A 23915-nucleotide genomic window follows, 5' to 3' on the forward strand; every position below is an offset into this window, starting at 1 on the left:
CACACATATCTTGTTCCCCTATCTGGGCTGCCTTGTCTGGTCTCAGTAGGAGACTTCTCACTCAGGGTGGCTCCTCTTTCTTAGAGGAGGAGAGGGGGACATGAAAGGGAGGACCTGCATGAGGTGTAAGTGTAAGGAGATGGGGCTTGTTCTGGGATGTATGTAAAGTGAATATATAAGTAAATAAATAAATAAAATAAAAAAGAAAGGCTAGCATTCAAAAATTTCAAAGTGGACTTGCAATTTTATAAACTAATAATATGCAAACATTCACAGATAGTGAGATCTGATTAATAAAAACAGCATTCAAATCTTTATATACATAGATCCTGTCCTAACTTCATAAAATGTGGTCCAAAAGTTATTTGAAAGAAAGGTATCTGAAATATGATGTCATATAGATAAGTTCACATACCTTTATTGATTGGAAAAGTAGAAGCACTGCAATTTTATAAGTATTTAATGATGTTGTCTAGAAATGTCTGTAAGTATATTCCCTCAATGGTAAGAATTTTACAAAGGTGTGAATGAATATGTTACTAATGCTATTTTTTTTTTTAGATAAACCCAAGTCCAATTTGGATTTAGAGAGCAGTTGTTCAAGTTTGGAGGACAGTAAAGAAGCCATGTCATGTGAGGGGTAAGGTGGACCAAGAATAAAAAGCTCCCATCATCGAATTCTTGATGAGAAATTCTAGTCTAAAGGTAATGGTGACAATCCTTTCACTGTAAAGTAAAAGTCATGTAAAGACCCGTAGAGCTTATGTCTGAAATCGAGCTCTGGTTTAAGAGTCAAAGGAATTAAATTCCACATCCTGATGGTGCATCTGTTTTGCAGTCCATAGATAGAATACAAGGTGGAAAGGATATTCTAGAAGTAGAAGGTAAAACAAACCATGGAAATAGACAATCTTATGACCCTGGTGAGGTAAGGATCACAGCACAGAGAAGTGATCAGAGTCCCTTAGATCAAAGCAGTTACTCTGGGAGATGCTCAGAAACATCAGATCAACAATGCTATGCTAGCTCATTGCTCTAAGGTCTATGTGATAGTGTTGACTCAATAATCATGGGAACAGCCATTGCTAGTCAAAGATCTCAGGACAGAATGATGGAAATGGCTACGTATCGGTGGATAAAGATGAGACTTTCTGACAGCCATTCTGTCAGAGCTGGATCATAAGGACTTCACCTAGTTCCTATTGACAAAGAATTGAAGATTCAGGCAGATGATGTAATGTGTGCTACAGGAGCAGGTCTGATTCCTCCTCCCAAGACAAATGGACAGTTTTCAACATTAATATTATTCAATACAGTCTCAACTGGAGAGAAAAGATTATGGACAGGGGACAATTGTTTTATATTTTTCCCCAAAAGGTGACTGTGAAACCAGTGTCTGTCTCAGTCATTTAAACCAAGATGCCCAGCCTCAGATTTCCTCATTTCTTTAATGAGGACATGGAAATGTGGGACTCCTCCTCCCCAAAAGAGATGTTACTTTTAAGTCAAAAGTAACTCACACATCACACATATGTATCTGACAGGGGATTGAGAACTTTTAGTGATTACTGTGACTTTAAGAATCCCCTTTTCTTTTCAGATGGATGTTTCACTATGCACCCCAGGTTGGCCTAGAACTAGTGATTCTCCTGCCTCAGCTTCTGGATTATAGCACTATGTCATTAGACCTAGTTTGATTATTAGCATTTATAAGAGAACAAAAAAATTTATGGGCTTTAAAGGAATAATCTATTATAATTTTTTCTCATTGATTTTCTTTGTAAAACTGAATGATCCAGGGATATACTCCTTCACTATATTGCTTACATGGAGAGGAAAGATAAAAGGCCTTACCAAATGATCTGAAGATATGAGCTTGTGTCTTCAAGTACTGAGTTGCAGTCCCACCAGTAACTGATGCAAACAATATAGACTCAGAGGAAAGCGTCAAAGAGGGTTTTGTAGATGACCCTGAATTCTACTCCATGTAGAAACATCTTGTTGGTACAAATGCATTGATTGAAAATCTCTTAGTTTGATGGTAGGTGTACTATTAACTAATCTGTCTAAATTATAATAATTTAATTCAATTATCATAAACTACCATGGGAAAGTTCCCTAAAAAAGTCAGTCAATCAAGAACCTCTGTTTAAATATTGAGAAGAAGAAAGTGTATTCTGCAGTGTTTGAGTAAAACATTCTGCAGATATGTTAGGTTCTTTTGGTCTGTTAGGTCATTTGATTCTAGTCCTTCTCTGTTTGCTTTTTGCCTGGGTGGCCTATCAGTTGGCAGTCATCTATTCTTACTGTGTTAGGACAAATTTAGGTTTCAACATCTAGTAATATGTATTTTATGGAATTGGGTAGTCCTGGGTTTGGCGCATTTATATTTAGACTCATAATGGGATTTTGGTGAGTTGTTCCCTTGATCAGGATGAAATGAACTTTATCTTTTATTATTAGTTTTGGCTTGGTTTACATTGTCAGTGTCAGGATACCATGCTTGCTTGTTTACTAGTTCCATTGGCCCAGAATATGTTCTTTCATTCTAAGACAGTCTATCATTGAAGGTAGATGTGTGTGTGTCTTGCAGAAAACAAAAAGATGGATAATGCTAACTTATGAGTTTTGTCAGGTTGGTGAGGGCTTAAGTTCTAGCAGGTGTGCACTGACTATAGAAACTTTATTGCTTTGTGGGTAGCTTTCTTAGCTCTGCTCTGTAACAGTGTCCTCTGTTTTCTTCTCGCAGCCTCTTGGTTGTGCTTATCTCTTCAGTCCTCAGAATTTTTCCCAGTAATGCTGGTTTGGTGGGCAGGAATCCCTTCCATCTAGTTAGATTATAGAAAGGGTTCTTCCTCCTTCGCCTATGGCAGATAGTTTGGCCAGATATAGTTGTCTTAGCATCTATAGTCATTCACAATTTGTACATCACTCCAAGTTCTTCTGGCTATTGATATTTTGATTAAGAAGTCAGCTAACATTTGAAAGCAGCAGTTCTTAACCTATGGGTCAGGACCACTTTGGGGGTTGACAGACCCTTTCACAGGGATCGCATATTAGATATCCTGCAATTAGATATTTACATTGTTGTTTACAATAGTCAAAAGCTCACAGTTATGAAGTAGCAATAGAAATATTTTTATGGTTGTGGGTTATAACAACATGAAGAACTATATTACAGGGTCACAGCATTACGAAGGTAGCTACTGTTCTAACAGGATTGAATTATAAGTGCTTTGTAACTTCTCTCCTGAAGCTTCCTAAGTTCCTTGTTGTTGTTATTGTTACTTTTGTTGTTGTAGTTCTGTATATTTCATGTTTTAACTATAATATGGTATGGGAAGTTTTCCCTACCTCTGATTCTGTTTATTGGGTGTTCTTTGTGCCTCTTGTTCCTCTGTAGACATCTCTTTCCATTGTTTTAGTAAATATTCTTCTATATACAAACACAGATACATGTACATATACATAAACACAAAAGAATATTTTAAATTTTGTGTCTTGAAATTTGTCTAAGTTGTTTTCCTTTGTGACCATTGCTATTTGACAGATGGTCTTTGGGGACATGTTGGTTTTTCCATACTGATTATGTTTTTGGGATGTAACTTGGTGCCTAAGGTTAAGTTGTTGGTTGTATCTTTTGATATAAGTTTCTAGCTCACTTTTGATGAGTGGGAATTTGTTTCTGGTTTTACTGTTAGTCTTACTTGACTAGTTTTAGATTGGGTAGGATGTGTTCTCAGTCTTTCAGCACTCAGTTTGATTCATGTGCGGGGATTTTAGGGTGATTCTAGTTCAGGAGCTACTGGAGGACACTAGGGTATTTACTGCCCATGTACAGCTTCTTGAGAAAGGCTCCAGGGCAGGTGATGGAGTGGGGATGAGGGGGTCTAAGCACTGGCAGACATATACCTGGGTACTTAGGCAGGCCCTGGAGACAGACATCCTCCAGTATTGGGGGTGGGTTTTAGCACCCATTTCATGTCTGTAGCAGTTTGGGTAAGGTCCCAGAGTAGGTGGGGTGGCAGAGTCAAAGAGTTGCAAACAACATGTCCCACTGAAAGATTCATACTAGATTGTATAGAAAGTGGGCACTCAAGGTATTGGTACTAGAGCCCTGTGATAATTGTTGTGCTTTAGAAGAATTACCAGGCAGTTATATGTGGGAGCAACTAAAAGGAGAAAAGAGGAGGGAAGAGTTTAGTATTTGAGACATATTAACGAATTGTTGCAACTTTCTTGCTTCAAGGGAATATAGGCTTAAACATTTACTTATGAGTGAAGCATGAAACCAACAGGGCAATGCCAACACATTTTGCGTTGGACTCTGCAAATTACTTGTCTTTTGGATGGCTATTATAGACAAAGATGGAAAGATAAAACATGAAAGAAAAAATAGGCTAGAGAAGGTAACCTTCAGAGATGGGAACTGAGCAGCAAGGTGAGGTCAGAAATGTCAAGGAATCAGGAGAAGGGAAGGTCTTCTGTATACATCGCCTGCTATTTAAAGGGGTGCCTTAGGGAAACTCCTCTACTTCATTGTATTTTATGATCAAGATGAGAGGATTGATTAGTCACAGGACACACACATTATAAGCCTAGTTAGAAAACATCCTTTTACCAGCTTTTGAATTCGTAGCTACCCCGATGAGTCATTGAGCAATGTTTTTTATCCAGTAAGTTAATCACTTATCAGAATTGCTCTCCTTATATCCCGAGACCTGTGCTGGGTGCCAGAAATGCTGTAGATTCAGTTTGGGAGAATACAGAGTTACAATGAACTATAATATGTGTAGTAATGACTCGGAGACTTGCCATAGCAATTAGTAATTATTCAGCCTTTCATTTAACAATATACTAAGTCAGCTGCCTGTAATGTACCTTAATTAATCTTCCCAGAATCTATGTGATCATAAAAGTCATTTTCCATATGAAGGAAATGTTTTAAAGATGTTCAGTAATTAGTCCAATAATGCCCAGGTAGCAAGGTGAAAAGCCTGGACCTTACCCGATTCAAAGGGCTTTGGAAGAAATGCTAAGTAATGCTGTTTAGAACGTTTTACTCAGTCCTCATACAGTGACTCAATTAGCGAATAACAAGAGGTTCACGACGGAGAGAGAAGATGGTAAGTTATCGCAATAGCTTGGCAGAACCTGAAGCAATGACTACAGCATGGAACAGAGGTAGGTCATTTTGACATGGCCTCCACAGATTTACTGAGCTTCTGTGCCACCTGTAAGGAAACAAGCCCAATGTCTCACTCTTCTGACAAGCTTTATGGTCTGTCAGGACTTCCTTCCACATGGAGATGCGACCACATCACCTACTGTAAGCTGCTTCTAACTTTGTCTTCCCAATTACCTTTACCACTTAAACTAGTATAATCTGTAAGCTTCCCCCAGGGGCTGAAGATTCCATTCCATAAAGATTGTCCTTACTTATCTTCTTCTTTGAGTATATGACTATTTTTAAAATATTTTATTCTCTAGAATATCATACGTTAATATAATATGATCAAACCCACCCCATCCCCATCAACTTTTTCTTCTCCCCACTTCATGCCTATTTTTTCTTTTATGATAATGCTCTAATTACAGTTATATGTGTATGGGTGTGGAGCCATTTACTGGTGCCAGGGGCACACCCGAAAAACAGAGAGTCTCTCTTCTCTGAAGCTACTACTTTCCAATAGCTTCTCATTAAAGGCTGCTCTTAACCACCATCAGATAAGCATCTCTTCCGGATCCCCCGAAATGTCACCATAGGAGGTAGTCAATGGATAGATACACAAGAATAAGATACTGAGTTGTCAGCCCTAGACGGGACATCTTCACCAACAACTTTTCTCAACCCAGTCTCAGGGAATACTATAGAATTAGGGTTGGGGGCTGAAAGAATGCTGTGGGTAGTGATGGAGAGGGGGGCTGTGGAATGCCAGCTTCTAGACAAGACATAGAGATCATACTCGTGACCTCATGACAGCTGTGGTTAGGGTTCAGTGCCCACATAGGAGCAATGCAGCCAACACTGAGGCCCAGATGAGGAGGTGCTCTGCAGGCCCCACCCATTCACGAAGGCAGTCTGGTCGTCTGATAACACAGTCTGCAGGCTCTGGGATTTTGCACTCACACTATATATTCTGAGCTTGCTCTGCAGCGAGTCCAGTTACACCTGTCACCACACGTTTCCCTGTGAAGGTTCTGGGGCATGAAATCAAGCCAAGGACTCAAATGGCATGCACAGCAATGCTCGGATTAGTGGATTTAGAGGCCAGAGCGGTAGACCAGACATGGCTTGCGTGTCTAGATGATAGTTGTCCTGGATAGTAGTTTCTTGTCCTACTATTGGCAACTATGAGACACAAAAAAAGGACTGTTTTGAAAAATTATATAATGAATATATATTTTAAGAAATCATTGATGATACTTTTCTCAATTACCAGATATTTCTCTCAGATACTTATAACCTGAAAAAGCTGAGTGAATTTTTTTCCTGAGGCTGAAAATAAAATAACACAAAGCAAACAACTGTATACCTTAGGATGGGTATCCATACAGCATAGTGGGAAACGTTTGGCAAAAATAGTATTAAAAATTTTTAATTAAAAATTAAACTTCAAATAAAACAGACACATTCTATCTACCATGGCTAGATATAAAAACAAGCAATACCAGCTTCTAAAAAGTAGGTGCCCCCAAAATGTCCTTGAATGAATGCTTTATATTACACAAGTCATTAAGAAAAACTCCCAATGAATAGAAATTATGGTCATATGGCTGAAAATCATGAAGCTGAAGAGAGTCTAGACGGTCACGTGATAAAGGGCAGTCACCCTGTCAGGGAAAGTGGCTGCTCTCATGGACACTGACGGGCACGTATTAGTAATGGACTCAATGAAAGAGTGCTGTGAACGAATGAGCGCTAGCCAGGGCAGCTCCTTCTTTGCTAGGTTTGCTGCTAGAGAAATGCAAATTTATTTTTTATGCTAAATTGAAACAACTTTTTGAAAATAATACTATTGGAAACTATACAAGGTGATTGATCCTATGCAATCTAAAACTTTCCAAACCATGAAACTTTTTGAACACTGACATAATGCTTTAAGAGATTTGGGTTTTGTAGTATCTTAGGGTTTCTGTTTGTTTGTCTTATCTTGTTATTTTTCTTTTCTCTCATTTTTCTCTGTCTCTTTCTTTCTTTCTATCTTTCTCTCTCTCTTTCTTTCTTTCTATCTTTCTTTTTCTCTTTCTTTCTTTCTTTCTTTCTTTCTCTCTCTCTCTCTCTCTCTCTCTCTCTCTTTCTTTCTTTCTTTCTTTCTTTCTTTCTTTCTTTCTTTCTTTCTTTCTTTCTTTCTTTCTTTCTTTCTTTCTTTCTTGATTTGGCATATACAACTAGTTCTGTCTACCTAAATAATGTAAAATTTAAAAAAGCAACAAAACAAAACAACAAACCTAAACTAAAATTTGAAATACTTCTGATCCCAAGTATATTTTTTCAGAAATATTTTTTTTATTCGATATATTTTTTTATTTACATTTCAAATGATTTCCCCTTTTCTGAACCACCACTCCCTGAAAATCCCATCAGGCACCTTCCCTCACCCTGTCCTCCCACCCACCCCTTCCCACTTCCCTGTTCTAGTTTGCCCTATACTGCTTCACTGAGTCTTTCCAGAACCAGGGGCCACTCCTCCTTTCTTCTTGTACCTCATTTGATGTGTGGATTATGTTTTGGGTATTCCAGTTTTCTAGGTTAATATCCACTTATTAGTGAGTGCATACCATGATTCACCTTTTGAGACTGGGTTACCTCACTTAGTATGATGTTCTCCAGCTCCATCCATTTGCCTAAGAATTTCATGAATTCCTAGTTTCTAATGGCTGAATAGTACTCCATTGTGTATATATACCACATTTTTTGCATCCATTCTTCTGTTGAGGGATACCTGGGTTCTTTCCAGCTTCTGGCTATTATAAATAGGGCTGCTATGAACATAGTGGAGCATGTATCCTTAATACATGGTGGGGAATCCTCTGGGTATATGCCCAGGAGTGGTATAGCAGGATCCTCTGGAAGTCACGTGCCCAGTTTCCTGAGGAACCGCCAGGTTGATTTCCAGAGTAGTTGTAACAATTTGCAACCCCACCAGCAGTGGAGGAGTGTTCCTCTTTCTCCACATCCTTGCCAACATCTGCTGTCTCCTGAATTTTTAATCATAGCCATTCTGACTGGTGTAAGGTGAAATCTCAGGGTTGTTTTGATTTGCATTTCCCTAATGACTAATGAAGTTGAGCATTTTTTAACATGCTTCCCCACCATCCGAAGTTCTTCAGGTGAAAAATCTTTGTTTAACTCTGTACTCCATTTTTTAATAGGGTTATTTGGTTTTCTGGAGTCTGACTTCTTGAGTTCTTTATATATATTGGATATTAGCCCTCTATCTGATGCAGGGTTGGTGAAGATCCTTTCCCAATTTGTTGGTTGCCGATTTGCCCTTTTGATGGTGTCCTTTGCCTTACAGAAACCTTGTAATTTTATGAGGTCCCATTTGTCAATTCTTGATCTTTGAGCATAAGCTATTGGTGTTCTGTTCAGGAACTTTCCCCCTGTACCGATGTCCTCAAGGGTCTTCCCCAGTTTCTTTTCTATTAGCTTCAGAGTGTCTGGCTTTATGTGGAGGTCCTTGATCCATTTGAAGTTGAGCTTAGTACAAGGAGACAAGAAGAGATCAATTCCCATTCTTCTGCATGCTGACCTCCAGTTGAACCAGCACCATTTGTTGAAAAGGCTATCTTTTTTCCAGAGGATATTTTCTGCCCATTTGTCGAGGATCAAGGGGCCATAGGTGTGTGGGTTCATTTCTGTATCTTCACTCCTGTTCCATTGATCGGCCTGCCTGTCACTCTACTAATACCATGCAGTTTTTAACACTATTGCTCTGTAGTATTGCTTGAGGTCAGGGATACTGATACCCCCAGAATTTCTTTTATTATTGAGAATAGTTTTAGCTATCCTGGGTTTTTTGTTATTCCAGATGAATTTGAGGATTGTTTTTTCTAACTCTGTGAAGAATTGAGTTGGGATTTTGATGGGTATTGCGTTGAATCTGTATATTGCTTTTGGCAAAATGGCCATTTTAACTATATTAATCCTGCCGATCCATGAGCATGGGAGGTTTTTCCATTTTTTGAGGTCTTCTTCCATTTCCTTCTTCATAGACTTGAAGTTCTTATCATACAGATCTTTCACATGTTTGGTAAGATTCACCCCAAGGTACTTTATACTGTTTGTGGCTATTGTGAAGGGGGTCATTTCCCTAATTTTTTTCTCAGCCTGCTTATTCTTTGAGTAAAGGAAGGCTACTGATTTGCTTGAGTTGATTTTATAACCTGCCACTTTGCTGAAGTTGTTTATCAGCTGTAGGAGTTCTCTAGTGGAGTTTTTTTGATCACTTAGGTAGACTGTCATATCATCTGCAAATAATGATAGTTTGACTTCTTCCTTTCCAATTTGTATCCCTTTGACCTCCTTATGTTGTCTAATTGCCCGAGCTAGTACCTCAAGTACAATATTGAAAAGATAAGGAGAAAGTGGGCAGCCCTGTCTAGTCCCTGATTTTAGTGGGATTGCTTCAAGTTTCTCTCCATTTATTTTGATGCTGGCTACCGGTTTGCTGTATATTGCTTTAACGGTGTTTAGGTATGGGCCTTGAATTCCTGTTCTTTCCAAGACTTTAAGCATGAAAGGATGCTGAATTTTGTCAAATGCTTTTTCAGCATCCAATGAAATGACCATGTTGTTGTTTTTCTTTGAATTTGTTTATGTAGTGGATTACATTGATGGATTTCCATATATTGAACCAACCCTGCATCCCTGGGATAAAGCCTACTTGATCATGGTGGATGATCGTTTTGATGTGTTCTTGGATTCGGTTGGCAAGAATTTTATTGAGTATTTTTGCATCGATGTTCATAAGGGAAATTGATCTGAAGTTCTCTTTCTTTGTTGGATATTTGTGTGGTTTTGGTATCAGCGTAATTGTGGCTTCATAGAAGGAATTGGGTAGTGTTCCTTCTGTTTCTAGTTTGTGGAATAGTTTGAAGAGTATTTTGGTATCAGCATAATTGTGGCTTCATAGAAGGAATTGGGTAGTGTTCCTTCTGTTTCTAGTTTGTGGAATAGTTTGAAGAGTATTGGTGTTAACTCTTCTTTGAAGGTCTGATAGAATTCTGCACTGAAACCATCTGGTCCTGTGCTTTTTTTTGGTTGGAAGTCTTTCTATGACCCCTTCTATTTCTTTAGGGGTTATGGGACTGTTTAGATGATCTATTTGGTCCTGATTTAATTTTGGTATTTGGTATCTGTCAAGGAAATTGTCCATTTCCTCCAGATTCTCCAGTTGTGTTGAGTATAGGGTTTTGTAGTAGGATCTGATGATTTTTTGGATTTCTTCCGTTTCTGTTGTAATATCTCCCTTTTCATTTCTAAGTTTGTTAATTTGGATACTTTCTCTGTGCCCTTTGGTCAGTCTGGCTAAGGGTTTATCTATCTTGTTGATTTTCTCAAAGAACCAGCTCCTGGATTCGTTGATTCTTTGTATGGTTCTCTTTGTTTCCACTTGACTGATTTCAGCCCTGAGTTTGATGATTTTCTGTCTTCTGCTCCTCCTGGGTGAAATAGCTTCTTTTTGTTCCAGGTCTTTCAGGTGTGTTGTTAAGCTGTTAGTATATGCTCTCACCATTTTCTTTTTGGAGGCACTCAGGGCTATGAGTTTTCCTCTTAGCACTGCTTTCATTGTGTCCCAAAGATTTGGGTATGCTGTGCCTTCATTTTCATTAAATTCTAAAAAGTCTCTGATTTCTTTCTTTATTTCTTCTTTGGCCAAGGTGTAATTGAGTAGAGTATTGTTCAGCCTCCATGTGTATGTGGGCTTTCTGTTGTTTTTGTTGCTATTGAAAACCACTCTTACAACATAGTGATCTGATAGGAGGCATGGGATTAGTTCAATCTTCTTGTATTTGTTGAGGTCTGTCTTGTGACCAATTATATGGTCGATTTTGGAGAAGGTACCATGAGGTGCTGAGAAAAAGGTATATTCTTTTGCTTTAGGGTGAAATGTTCTATAAATATCAGTCAAATCCAATTGGTCCAAAGCTTCAATTAGTTTTATTGTGTCCCTGTTTAGTTTCTGTTTTCCTGATCGGTCCATTGAGGAGAGTGGAGTGTTGAAGTTCCCCACAATTATTGTGTTAGGTGAATGTGTGCTTTGAGCTTTAGTAAAGTTTCTTTTATGAATGAGGGTGCCCTTGCATTTGGCGCATAGATGTTCAAAATTGAAAGTTCTTCTTGGTGGATTTTTCCTTTGACCAGCAAGAAGTGTCCCTCAGTGTCTCTTTTGATGACTTTAGGTTGAAAGTTAATTTTATCTGATATTAGAATGGCTACTTCAGCTCTTTCCCGAGACCATGGGCTTGTAAAATTGTCTTCTAGTCTTTTACTCTAAGGTAGTTTTTGTCTTTGACATTTAGGTGTGTTTCCTGTATGCAGCAAAATGTAGCGTTCTGTTTCCTTATCCAGTCTGTTAGTCTATGTCTTTTTATTGGGGGAATTGAGTCCATTGATGTTAAGAGATATTAAGGAATAGTGATTATTACTTCCTGTCATTTTTGATGTTATTTTTATATTTGAGTGGTTATCTTCTTTTGGGTTTGATGAAGGAAGGTTACTATCTTGCTTTTTCCAGGGTGTAGTTTCCCTCCTTGCATTGGAGTTTTCCTCCTATTATTCTTTGCAGAGCTAGGTTTGTGGAAAGATATTTTGTAAATTTGGTTTTGTCATGGAATGTCTTGGTTTCTCCATCTATTGTAATTGAGAGTTTTGCTAGGTATAGTAGTCTTGGCTGACATTTGTGCTCTCTTAGAGTCTGCATGAGATCTGCCCAGGATCTTCTAGCTTTCATCGTCTCTGGTGAGAAGTCTGGTGTGATTCTGATAGGTCTTCCTTTATGTGTTACTTGGCCTTTTTCTCTTACTGCCTTTAATATTCTTTCTTTGTTTAGTGCATTTGGGGTTTTAATTATTATGTGGCAAGAGGTATTTCTGCTCAGATCCAGTCTGTTTGGAGTTCTGTAGGCTTCTTGTATATTCATAGGCATCTCTCTCTTTAAGTTGGGAAAGTTTTCTTCCATAATTTTGTTGAAGATATTTGCTGGCCCTTTCAGTTGTAAATCTTCACTCTCATCTATACCTATAATCCTTAGGTTTGGTCTTCTCATTGTATCCTGAATTTCCTGGATGTTCTGGGATACCAGCTTTTTGCATTTTGCATTTTCTTTGACTGTTGAGTTAATGGTTTCTATGGTATCTTTGGCATCTGAAATTCTTTCTTACATCTCTTGTATTCTGTTGTTTATATTTGCATCTATGGCCCCTGATTTCTTCTCAAGGTTTTCTATCTCCAAAGTTGTCTCCCTTTGTGATTTCTTAGTTGTTTCTACTTCTGTTTTTAGATCCAGGATGGTTTTGCTCAGTTCTATCATTTGTTTGTTTGTGTTTTCCTGTAATTCTTTAAGAGATTTTTGTGTTTCCTCTTTCATGACTTCTGCCTCTTGACTCAAGTTCTCCTGCATTTCTTTAAGTTTTTTTTTTTTTTTGTTTTTTTTTGTTTTTGTTTTTGCGTTTCTTCTTTATTGGCTTCTATCTCTTGAGCCTTATTCTCCTGCATTTCTTTAAGTGATTTTTGTGTTTCCATTATATGGGTTTCTAGCTTATTCATGTTCCCCTGTATTTCTTTAAGAGATTCATTTATGTCCTTTTTGTGTTCTTCTACCAGCATCATGACCAGTGATTTTAAATCCAAATCTTGTTTCTCTGGTATGTTGGCATAACCAGGACTTGCTGGTGTTGGAGAGTTTGGTTCAGATGCTGCCATATTGCCTAGATTTCTGTTAGTAGTGTTCCTGCGTTTGCCCTTTGCCATCTTGTTCTCGGAAGTTAGTTGGTCTTGTCTCTGGCTGGTGTTTGAGCCCCCTGAGGGGCTCTGGGGCTATTTCTGCAACACTATATGGCTGGGTTTCCCCTGTAGCAGATTGCTGATGTGCTGTCCTCCTCTTGGGTGTGCTTGCAGCCCTAGTGTGCTTTGCCCCAGATTGTGTCTATGAACCAGATGGTGCCCGTTTGCTCCTTCAGGGAGTGCTGAAGGGTGTATGCTCCCGGGACCTTTTCTGCATGCTGATCACTCTGTTGGGCAGCTGATCTCCCAGCCGGGTTGGTGCACACAAGCCTAGCCTAGCTGCTCAGGCCCTGAGTCTAGGCAAAAGCCTGGGAGGCCAAGGTCCGAGCAAAGTTCCCTTCTGGCTCTGTTAATTGGTTCTGTCAGGTGGCCAGGATAGCGGGTATGTGCGCGCTCCCTGAAAGTACCGGGAGACTCTGCTGGGTTAACAACCTCCTGGGCGGGTTGACACACAGATAGCCCACCGGGCAGCCCAGTTCTTGGGGTCAGTCCAGGGCCTGTTGGGGCCTAGACCTCTGCTATGTTAGCTCGGGCTATGCCTGTTAGCCAGCTTTGCCTGCTAGAGCTCTCTGGCGTCCTGTAGGCAAAATGGCAGAGCGTGCCAGGCCTGGGCAAAAAAACTCCTGGCTGGGTTGGCACCCCGATGGCCCCCCGAACAGCCCAGGCGCTGGGTGCAGGCCAATGCCCATCGGGCTTAGAACCCCGCGATGTTGGCCTCGGGTTATATTTGCATACCTCAGTCTGTCTGATCTCTCTGGAGTCTGAGAACCAAGATGGAGGTGAGTCTCTCGTGACTGGCGGGAGGCAGAGTTCTGAAGTGGCTTCTGTGCGGTGAAAGGCATTGTAAATCCGCCACTGCTTGCAGCCCGGCTGGCCAGCGAAGGTCAGTGGTCGTGGGTGCAGGGCCTAACTGGATCCTGTGTCACATTGGTTCCACTGTTGATGGCCCTTCAGCTGGACCAGCCACTGCTGCACTGCTGCCGCCGCCCACTAACACCCCAAGTATTTTGTATAGGGATAATAAACCCACAACAGAGTAAATGCTGATAACAATAACAGTAGCAATAGTCACTTTGACCCAAGCACTGTTCAACGTACTTTATATGTGTTATCACATATAAATGTTGAAAACAGTAATACAAAAATCCTAATACCAACATTCTTAAAAGGTTTATTTCTCTTCTTTTCTTTTTCTTTTCTTTTCTTTCTTTCTTTCTTTCTTTTTTTTTTTTTTGAGTTACATTTTCTTGTACTGGAGGCTGACCTTGAAATCAACTATGTAGCAGAAGATAATGTTGAGTGTTGGATCCTCCTGGATCCATCTCTCATGTGAAGTGTTGGAACTATTAGTGTGAGCTACCACTCCGCTTTACATGGTCCTGGGGATTGAATGAACTTAAGAGCTTCATGCATGTTGGGCAAACACTCTTCCAACTGACCTATAGCCCCATGCTACTACTTCCATTTTGTAGACAAGGAGAGACAGATAACTAGAGACATAGCTTGACTCCAGGCAGCGCCTATGGCTGTGACATTAGCGATCAGTACTAAGGAGAGGAATAGTTGATATCACATAATGTGCCACTTTCCTTAATGATAGGAACAGTTCTGGATGATGAAACAGATTCATTTTCCAAGCACCAAGTGAAATACTATAAGTTTGTATAAACACAACCTACAGAAGTACTCATAGCTTAGAGGCAAAGCAAAACACTCAAACACAAAGAACTCTGAAGAAATCTGTAAACTGCAGAGCAAAGACAAGAAAAAGCAATTTAAAAAGCCTGGTTGCCAAGGAGGGAAATCAGGCCTGCCAATAGAAACATAGCTAAATTCTTGGGAGTAGTGAGATCACGCACCTTGGACTAGAATTTACCAGCCAGTTTGCTAGACCAACATAATTCCCACTGCACTCCAGATCATATCTTATGTTCATAAATATGTATCTACCACTCCCTTCCTAAAGAAGTTTTTCTGGGCAGTAAATGAGACTGGTTGGTGTAGAGAGCTACAACTAGATACAATGTAGAGATTAACCAATTGTGGGGAGCCAGACCTAATGTATACATCTACAGCATGGGTCCTGTATCTATCTATGGCTTGGATATCTACAGGATGGCTCTGTATCTATGACTCAGGGACCATAAGGAAGAGAAGGTAGAGAATTTTGCAGCAAGAATATGGAGAACTCTACTGTAAAACCATTTCACTTAGAAATGGCTGCATACATGAGAACTTAACACCTGGCATTATCCATAGATAAGGAACGACCAGCAGTCTTTTACTTTTGAGAGAGGGAGAATTGGCTTCCCGGAGGGAAGAGAGCCTTCAATTGTTATTCATTAGAGTAGTTAGCCTTGAAACCACATACCTGGATAGCAAAAAATGACTCAGCCTGTTGTATTCATATATTTGTGCATATAGATATATACATTGTGTGTGTGTGTGTGTGTGTGTGTGTGTGTTCATGCACATTCATAGCAACAATTATGGAAAAGGAGGAAGCTATCAATTTGAGGCAAGGGAATATAAGAAATTTCAAGAAGGTGACTTGGGAGAGGCTAGAGGGAGGAGAGTGAAGGGAGGCAGTGACATAATAGAATGCATAAGAAATAAAAATGAAAACAGAACAAAATCCCAATGCAGAAGAGTACTAGAAGTCTCTTCTAGTATTTGTACATGTAAAATTTTCAGGAAAGTTCTCATGTTAATGTACAAATGGGACAAAGGAAAAAGTAATTGATGTTTGAATTGAAATGTACTTTATTACACAGTTCTACTTTTCTTTCTCCCACAAAATTAGAACAACTGGTCCTTTAAATAAAACAATGCCAAATTTAAATAAATAACATCTTATTTTCATAAAGAAAGTACCTCAGTTCATCTTTCGTTCTGTGAAGTGTAAGCAGCCCTGTCTGTTCACCACTCATAACTTCTCTGTTTTCCACATTCTGGCCGGAATCCTGGAATAAAGAAAAGTCACAGGTTGTGGGTGCTGTATATACAGAATGGAAGCTTTGGACGAAACGTTTCAACGACAGGAGGAAAAAGCGTTGTTTTGGACACAGAAAGCTGGCTCCCATTTCTTCTGAGACTGGAAACAGCTGTTAATGTCCTCAGTGCTTTCCGAGTTCCCTCTTTTCCTCTTTGGTTTCTGAAATGCTCAAATGAGCCATTTACACAGGGCGATAAGTTAACCGCTGGGAATCTGTCGCTTGATTTGCTGTTACTCAACCTTAGGTTGGGGTGTCATGTTTTAAACCCATTTTTAGAGAAAAAATACTAAAAGAAGTCTCCAGTGCTAAGTAGTGAGAAAGAAGTTTTAATGATCTTTACGTGCTGGCACTTCCACAGCACAGTGAAATGTAAGAAAAAAATGAAAAATAGAAATGTTTGCTGTCTGGCCATCCTGGAACTGGTTCACTAGAATGCTGGTCCCCAAACCAGAGTCCATCTCTGCCTTCTGAATGCAAAAATTAAAGGCACTCACTGCTACCAGGCCCAGTGCTCCGGCTTTACTTGTAGCATTTATTTATTAAATTTATTCATTTTAATTTTTTTTGTGTCAGTGTTTTGCTTCCATGTCTGTATCTGGTGCTTATAGATATCAGAGAAGGCATTGGCTCCCCTGCAATTGAAGGTAGAGTGACCTTGAGCAACAAGTGGGTGCTGGTAACCAAACCTAGGTCCTCTGCAAGAGCAAAAAGTGCTTTAGCCTTTAGGCCATTTCTCTTGCTCCCTAAACTTACTTTTAAAAATGTGCTTCATTTTAGATGAACAGCAACATTTCAAGCTGGTACATGTGTTTTTGTAAGAGGTATTTTTCTTAATTCAATTTTCTGGTCACCATATGGTCAAATAAAAGGAAGGACAATCTATTAGGTTAAGAATCTTTAATAGTTGATCATAAAGCATCTGTTAAAAGACATCTGAAAGTTTTAATGCTCATATTATCCTAAGGAAATGCTAAAAGAAGTAAGAGCATACAGAATCTACAAGGCAAGATTGGGCAAGTTAAAAAAAATATCTAGAGAGAAAGTTGCAACAGATTTCTTAAGCCTGTGATAGTTACACATGTCAACATATTTCATAAGCATATTTATGCCCAAACCATTGATTTTTATCTGTTTCTTAGACAGTGAGCCTTGCGTGTGTTTCCCAGAGACAGTCAGTGCTTGTGGTATTGTTTTTAAAATTACTGCAAAATGTTATGGATTAAAATAAAATATTGAATGATTTCTTCTAGTTTCTGAGATGTGGGGTTGGAGGTCAGATGTCTGTAGCATTGAAACTACAATCATGGAGCTGGGTACCTGCCCATCCCTCTGACTGTAGGCTGCAGCCTCGCTGGGACATCTGCAGACAGGAAGGGTCACACCATTCCTTAGTAATCTGATTTTTCAATTCTGTTCGTTTGGCTATGGCTGTCTCAGGACAGACATACACAGTTCTGCCCACCTTAGGTTTGCATTAGGTTTTGAAATTATGATGTGAGGTTCTTATGGAATTGTTTTCTTTTTCCATGGGGCCTCAATATTCTGAGCCTTTTATGTGTCTACAACAATCTCAGAGCCAGCATGTCTGTCAACTTCCACCTACTCTGAATATTTGACAGGGAACACAGTTGATCTATATATCATAGTGCCAACAAAAAGAGTGTTTAGGTTTTAGCTCTATATTGTTGAATCTTGCTCTTTCATATGAAAGTTTGTTATTGATCCCTAAGTATGGCAGGAAAAGAATATGCTTTCTAGCTCTAACTAACTTATTAGAGGTTAAGGAGCTTTCCACCTAGTTTTAGTTAATGACAAGTAAAGGCTTTATTTATGTCAACACTATACTTGATGTGCTATATATTTGGAAATATGAATTACAATTTGAAATTAGTACAGAGCCAGTTGGAGTGTGATAATCTATCTGATCAAGGGAAATTCAGAGCTGGCTACATTTTGAGCATAATCGTGTCAACAACTACACACTTAAAGAGAAGATACATGGTTTGGAGACACGCACGGCAGCTATAAGTGCCTGCTGCTTTTGCAGAGAACCCAAGGTAAATTCCCAGCACTAGTGTCTGATGACTCACAACTGCTTGTGAGTCGATCTCCTGGGATCCGATACTCTCTTCTAGAATTACATATACTTGTATTCATGCACACACATTCCACAGTCATACTCACAAATCATTAAGCATAAAATAAATTCCAATGAAACACATATCTAAAGCTTACAAGGTAATATTCACATCTAAGAGAAAACATGCAGTGTTTGTCTTTCTGACTCTGGGTTATTTCTTCCAGGGTGATTGTTATTTACCATCATCCATTTAACCTGTAATTGTTATTTCTTTTAACATCTGAGTGATATTCCTGGGCATAAATGTACCACATCTTCACTATGTATTTATCAGGTGATATACATCTAGGGTGGTTCTAATTTCTGGCTATTATGAATTGAACAACAATGAGCATGGATGAACAAGTACAATGTGGGAACCTTTTGGTACAGGCTCAAGTGTTGATTATATATATCAGGATCTTGTGGTAGATTTAAGTTTTTAAGCAACTCCCCTACTGAATCTCATAGTGGCTGTACCAGTTCACACTCCCAGGAATAATGAATAAATGTCCATATTTTCTCCATATTTTCCCCATCATGAGCTGTCATTTATCTTATTAATCTTGGCTATTGTGACTTGGATAAGAGGAAATCTCCTAGTGTTTTCAACCTTGCATATTTTTTTTTTTTACAGCTAAGGTTGTTGAATAGCTTTTAAGTGTTTCTCAAACATGTGTGTTTCAGTGAGCATTCTCTGCTTAGTTCTAGAAACTCCTTTTAAGTTGGGTTATTTGTTTTTATGATTTTTAGGTTTTTCTCCGTTTTTGCATGTTACAGATACTAACACTTTTTCTGATATATAACAGCTACAGTTTTTCTTCACTCTGTAAGCTACTTCTTTGCTCAAATGGTGGTGCCATTTGTAAGAAATAAATGTACATCCACAGGCTTTGTGTATTAGACAGTAATCCCACTGTTTGAAAAGTAGCAGCAAACCCCTTTGTCTTGCTACAACTATCATAAAGAGGATGAAACTATGGTATATCATCTCAGCTAACAGGCAGTGTTTGTCACTTGCCAAAATCGCTTCTGTATATTGCAATAACAAAACCCTTTAGTATTCTCTGGGGATGAGGCAGGAAGGCAGCCGCTGGAGGCGGTCCACAAAGACATAAAGCCAACTCCAAATTGACACTGGCATTGCAGTGCCTCAAAACTTAGGACAAAGACAGCTGCCTCTTATCGGGTTATTTAAAATCATTTTACCCTCAAACCTCAAAATTCTTGGCACGAATGATTAAGGCACACTTCAGCTTTTCCTTCAGTACATTATAAGACGAAATGAAGAGTCACGAACTCACACCTATCTAAAAATGAAAATGAGAATTTTCCCCCTATAGCTTACTTAAATAACTTGGAGAAAAATCTGTAAAATTTTGACTTTTAAATTTGGGAAGAGAAGGACAAAAATAACTCTTGATAGCGGAGAACTAAAGGCTCAGCATAATGGAGCTAAACAGCCTCCATAGGTCGTAACTATAGTGGAGAAATATTAATTATGTGATTTAAAAATCCTGATTTGCCTCTAGAAAAAGAAGCAGAATGCTTTGGAGGGTCTATATTTAATATTTAAAATAAAATCACTGCAGGATCTATATTTAATATTTAAAATAAAATCACTTCTATTTTTGCTGTTATATTAAAACTGGGAGTGAAGATGAACTGTGGGGGTGTAAAGTGGGGTGCTGCTGCAACACCTGTCTGTTTTCCCCATATTTCAGACCTTTCCTTCCCAGCCACCATCCTGGCTACGCTTCAGTACATCCTTTATGGCTTCTATCCCACTATGACACCATGTATGTGGCCCTCACAAAAGCACGAGCTTAATTACTACATTTTTAAAAGAGGGGACATTTTTAGCCGCACTTTCAGGATCGTGGGAGCATTAGTGACAGCCAGAATGTGTCGGATTTAAACAGCGCTGCACTATTTTTAGCTTTAAAAATCAACACTTACACAAATATTCCCAAACCAATTAGCAGCAGCTGGAAAGGAAAGGTGTTTACATTTCGTTACCACTGGTGCTAACTACAGCAAGTGCTCACAGGCTGCTGGAGAGGGGCTGGGCACCTGGAGGGCAACCTTCTCTTCAGGGGTCATCACAGTGTCAGGCACCAGACTATTGCTCAGTGGTTCACAGTTTGTACAAGGCGCTGACTCCATGCAGGAGAGAGTACATGATTCGCTATGAAGTGCGCTACCATAGGCATCTCACTCTTGGTGAGGAAAAAAGTCAGGATAAAGGCTACCTAAATTCTCACTGTGTTCGCCTGGTTGTCCCTTCCCACAGTATTTTCTAACCATTTGCCCATAAAACTTGAACTACAACTGAGTTATGTTTCAAAACCTCCAGTGCATTTTAAAAGAAGATTTGCATTCTGAAAAGCCAGCCACAAGTTTCTTCTGAAATCACGCATGAATTTCAGAATGAGAGTAAGAGCAACATTTATCCAGTAAAGATCTGAACGGGAGGCCATGTGCCTGGTGCTCATACATAAACATAATGTAAATTTTCAGATTAAAATTCTGGGCATAATTTCAGAATATTTGTTTTTACTTTTTAGAACAAAAATATCTTGCTAAAGTAAAAACAAACTGCATTTGCTATGCACACACTTCGAATTAACATGCATTTCAGTAGTCAGGCATTGTTCCACAAACTCTACCTAATACATCTTTTCCTGCTGCAGGCAGTGCTGTGCTGTGGAAGTCTCCATTGACTCCATGGACCCATCCCTAAGTGCTTCGGTTTCAGCAACTCAACAGGCAAAGCTTTTCCTATCTGCACACATACGATTTTATTTTAGATTCATGTATCTAGACATTAAGAAAACATTTTTAAATGCTAAATTATTAGTCAACTAAATTATATATTTTTTTCTCCTAATTCTGCTGTAACATGTAAACTCTAACATGGATCAGAAACATTCAAGGCCTTGAAGAAACATATATTTCTGGGCCCTACCCTAAAGTTGGAGCAACAGGTATGGGTAAAATCTGAGAAGCTTTGTTAAAAGTATTCGATGTTGCTAGAAAACAATGTTAATAAACCCAAGAAAGAACAGTGCTAGCCTAGTCCAGTCACTTTATACTTGAGGAAACGTATACCCAGAATAGCAGAATGACTCTCCACTCTTACATGCTATGGTAAAGCTGTGTTTCATGATTCTTCGGTCTTTATCCCAGGCTCTTTGGGTAAAATGGTGAATACTTAAGGAATGCTGACCCAGCAAGACCATGCTTACCAACTAAGCTGTAGCTCCCACTGTGGATTCTATTACCTTTCAAAACCACTAAAATGAAATGCAGTCATGTCTTAGAAACACTGTGTACTGGCTAGTTTTGTGTGTCAACTTGACGCAGGCTGGAGTTATCACAAAGAAAGGAGCTTCAGTTGGGGAAGTGCCTCCCTGAGATCCAGCTCTGGGGCATTTTCTCAATTAGTGATCAAGTGGGGAGGACCTCTTGTGGGTGGTACCACCTTTGTACTGGTGCTCTTGGGTTCTATAAGAGAGCAGGATGAGCAAGCCAGGGGAAGCAAGCCAGTAAGAAACATCCCTCCATGGCCTCTGCATCAGCCCCTGCTTCCTGACCTGCTTGAGTTCCAGTCCTGACTTCCTTTTGTGAGGAACAGCAATGCAGAAGTGTAAGCTGAATAAACCCTTTCCTCCCCAACTTGCCTTCTGGTCATGATGTTTGTGCAGGAATAGAAACCCTGACTAAGACACACTGGCAGAGCAAACACATAAATAAATAGATAGATTTAAAAAAATACACATTTAAGTAAATGTTTTCTGGATGCTTTCTTGACCTCAAGATATTTCACAAGTAACTAGATGCATATTCACTACATCCTTGGGTGATTTCTTGTCTTGTTTTGTTATTTTTTGTTACATAGCTTCTCTGTGTAGGTCTGGATGCCCTACAACTCTTTGTGGACCCAGCTGGCCTCCAAGTCACAGAGGTCAGTCTGCCTCTACCTCTGCCTCCCAAGTGCTGGAATTCCAAGTATGAGCCACCACACCAGGATGATTTCTTGGCATTCTTATTTTGGTTTTATAAGTGAACCCATTCAAAGAGAAAAAAAATCATGACTTGTCCAAGATGAAGTCATGGGGTAAAAATCATGATTAATTAAAACCTTTGCCTTCTAAAATTTAGATTTGTGATTAAATCTAGATTTACATATATTAGCCATACCTATTTTGATGACTACTTCCCTACCTTGTCAACTTGCCTGGATTTAGAATCACCTTGGAGACACATCTCTCTGGTGATCTAGTTGACCCTAAAGAGTAGCCATCCTATCAGGAAAGGCCAGTGTTCAGTGGGGGGATGTGGAGCTGGTCTCAGACAGCCTAGACTTCCAGCCTAAGTGATATAGGCTGATTTATCTAGGGAGCAGACAGAACAGCTCAGCCTCATTTTCCTCATCTGTGACAGGGCTGGGAGCTTTTCTGATTCATTCTGAGTATAATATGGCTTTGTGGAGTGCATGGAAAAGCTGTGTGATGCAGTGAGGTAAGCCTCAACTGAGCGAGCACACATACAGGAGTAATTTGAATGAATGCTTTCTGGGTACTATTCTTGAACCCCAAACTCTCTCCTCATTTGGCTATGCTTCTCTGTTCTCTTACCATATTTATTTCTATGGAATTTTAGGAACAAATCTACAGTAGGAAGAATATTTGAATGTAAACTAAAACTCTCAGTCTTTACCACTGTTTGCTCATTTTCTTTATTTTTTTAATTTTGTTTCATTGACCTTAGCTTTTCTCGCACTGCTAATAATAAGCACAATTAATATTTCCCAGGAATCTAAATTATGTTCGAGAAGACAAAGGAAATGTAAAAAGCAAAATTCTTAAATATGCATATTCTTTACATACATTACCTGATGAGGTTTTGGGTCAGTTAAGCTAGGGTTGGTTTCTGTTATTTGCATAGGTAAATATTCATAAATTGTCCTAAATAAATATAATACCATTTGTCAAAACACTGCTGTCAGCTCAAAGTGAGGCTAGGAAGACACCTGGATTCTGTTTTGGAAGATCTGAGTAACTTAGACTACTCAGTCCAGGTATCAAAAGTTAAATCCTGTGGATCCTGTCTCATCTGCTCCAGCAATCTGTGGTGGAAGCCAGCACTCCTGTGGTGTGCCTGTGACGCTCACTCACAGGTGTTCAAGCACTGCCTGCTTGGCATCCTCTAGAGCTGTCAAAGTTCAGAAGTTCAGCTAGGCAATCCCTTAACCTCCTTTAATGCTCACTTCTTTTCCTCAGTCAAGTAGCACTTTCAAAAGTGCCAAATGCAGAAGGAGAAACAACATAGATATTTAAATGTAAGACAAAGACAGACACACTCGTGTTCATTTCAATTTATAATCGTATTCTTTTTCTCCATCTGGTTTCAGCAAAGTTTCTGCTGGTTTTTCCATATTATTATATTCACAAAAACTGCATACACCCAATGCTCAGATGAGCCAAGATGATGTTTACTGTCGAGACTCTGCCTCAGCTCATAAAATACCTGTATTCACATGAAGTGCCCCCACCCCCAATACCTGCTTATGCCAGGTTATAAATACTAGCTTTTCTTTCACTTACCCCATTCCTTTAAGCTGCACTTTATTTTCAAATATTTCAAGTCTAGGCATGGCTAAACGGACAATAGGATGATCCTAACACCTCAGATGCAATTAACAAACATCACCTAAAACTGGTGGATGTTAAAAGGCTTATATGTTGGGGTGAAGCTACGCAAATTCGAGGATTGCTTTGGAGTG

At 39.3% G+C, this 23915-nt stretch overlaps 1 protein-coding gene across 3 annotated transcripts in view; it reads right to left on the bottom strand.

Moving 5' to 3' along the window:
• The window catches only part of Pard3b (par-3 family cell polarity regulator beta), a 1018635-nt gene that overhangs the window by 470766 nt on the left and 523954 nt on the right, over positions 1 to 23915 (bottom strand). For all 3 annotated transcript variants that reach the window (XM_052192632.1, XM_052192630.1, XM_052192631.1), the window contains exon 5: positions 15887 to 15975. In XM_052192632.1, coding sequence (XP_052048592.1) covers positions 15887 to 15975 — 89 coding nt within the window. The remainder of the gene's footprint in view (positions 1 to 15886; positions 15976 to 23915) is intronic.

This window comes from Apodemus sylvaticus, chromosome 9 (genome assembly GCF_947179515.1).
Source record: "Apodemus sylvaticus chromosome 9, mApoSyl1.1, whole genome shotgun sequence".
NCBI classification, from domain to species: domain Eukaryota; kingdom Metazoa; phylum Chordata; class Mammalia; order Rodentia; family Muridae; genus Apodemus; species Apodemus sylvaticus.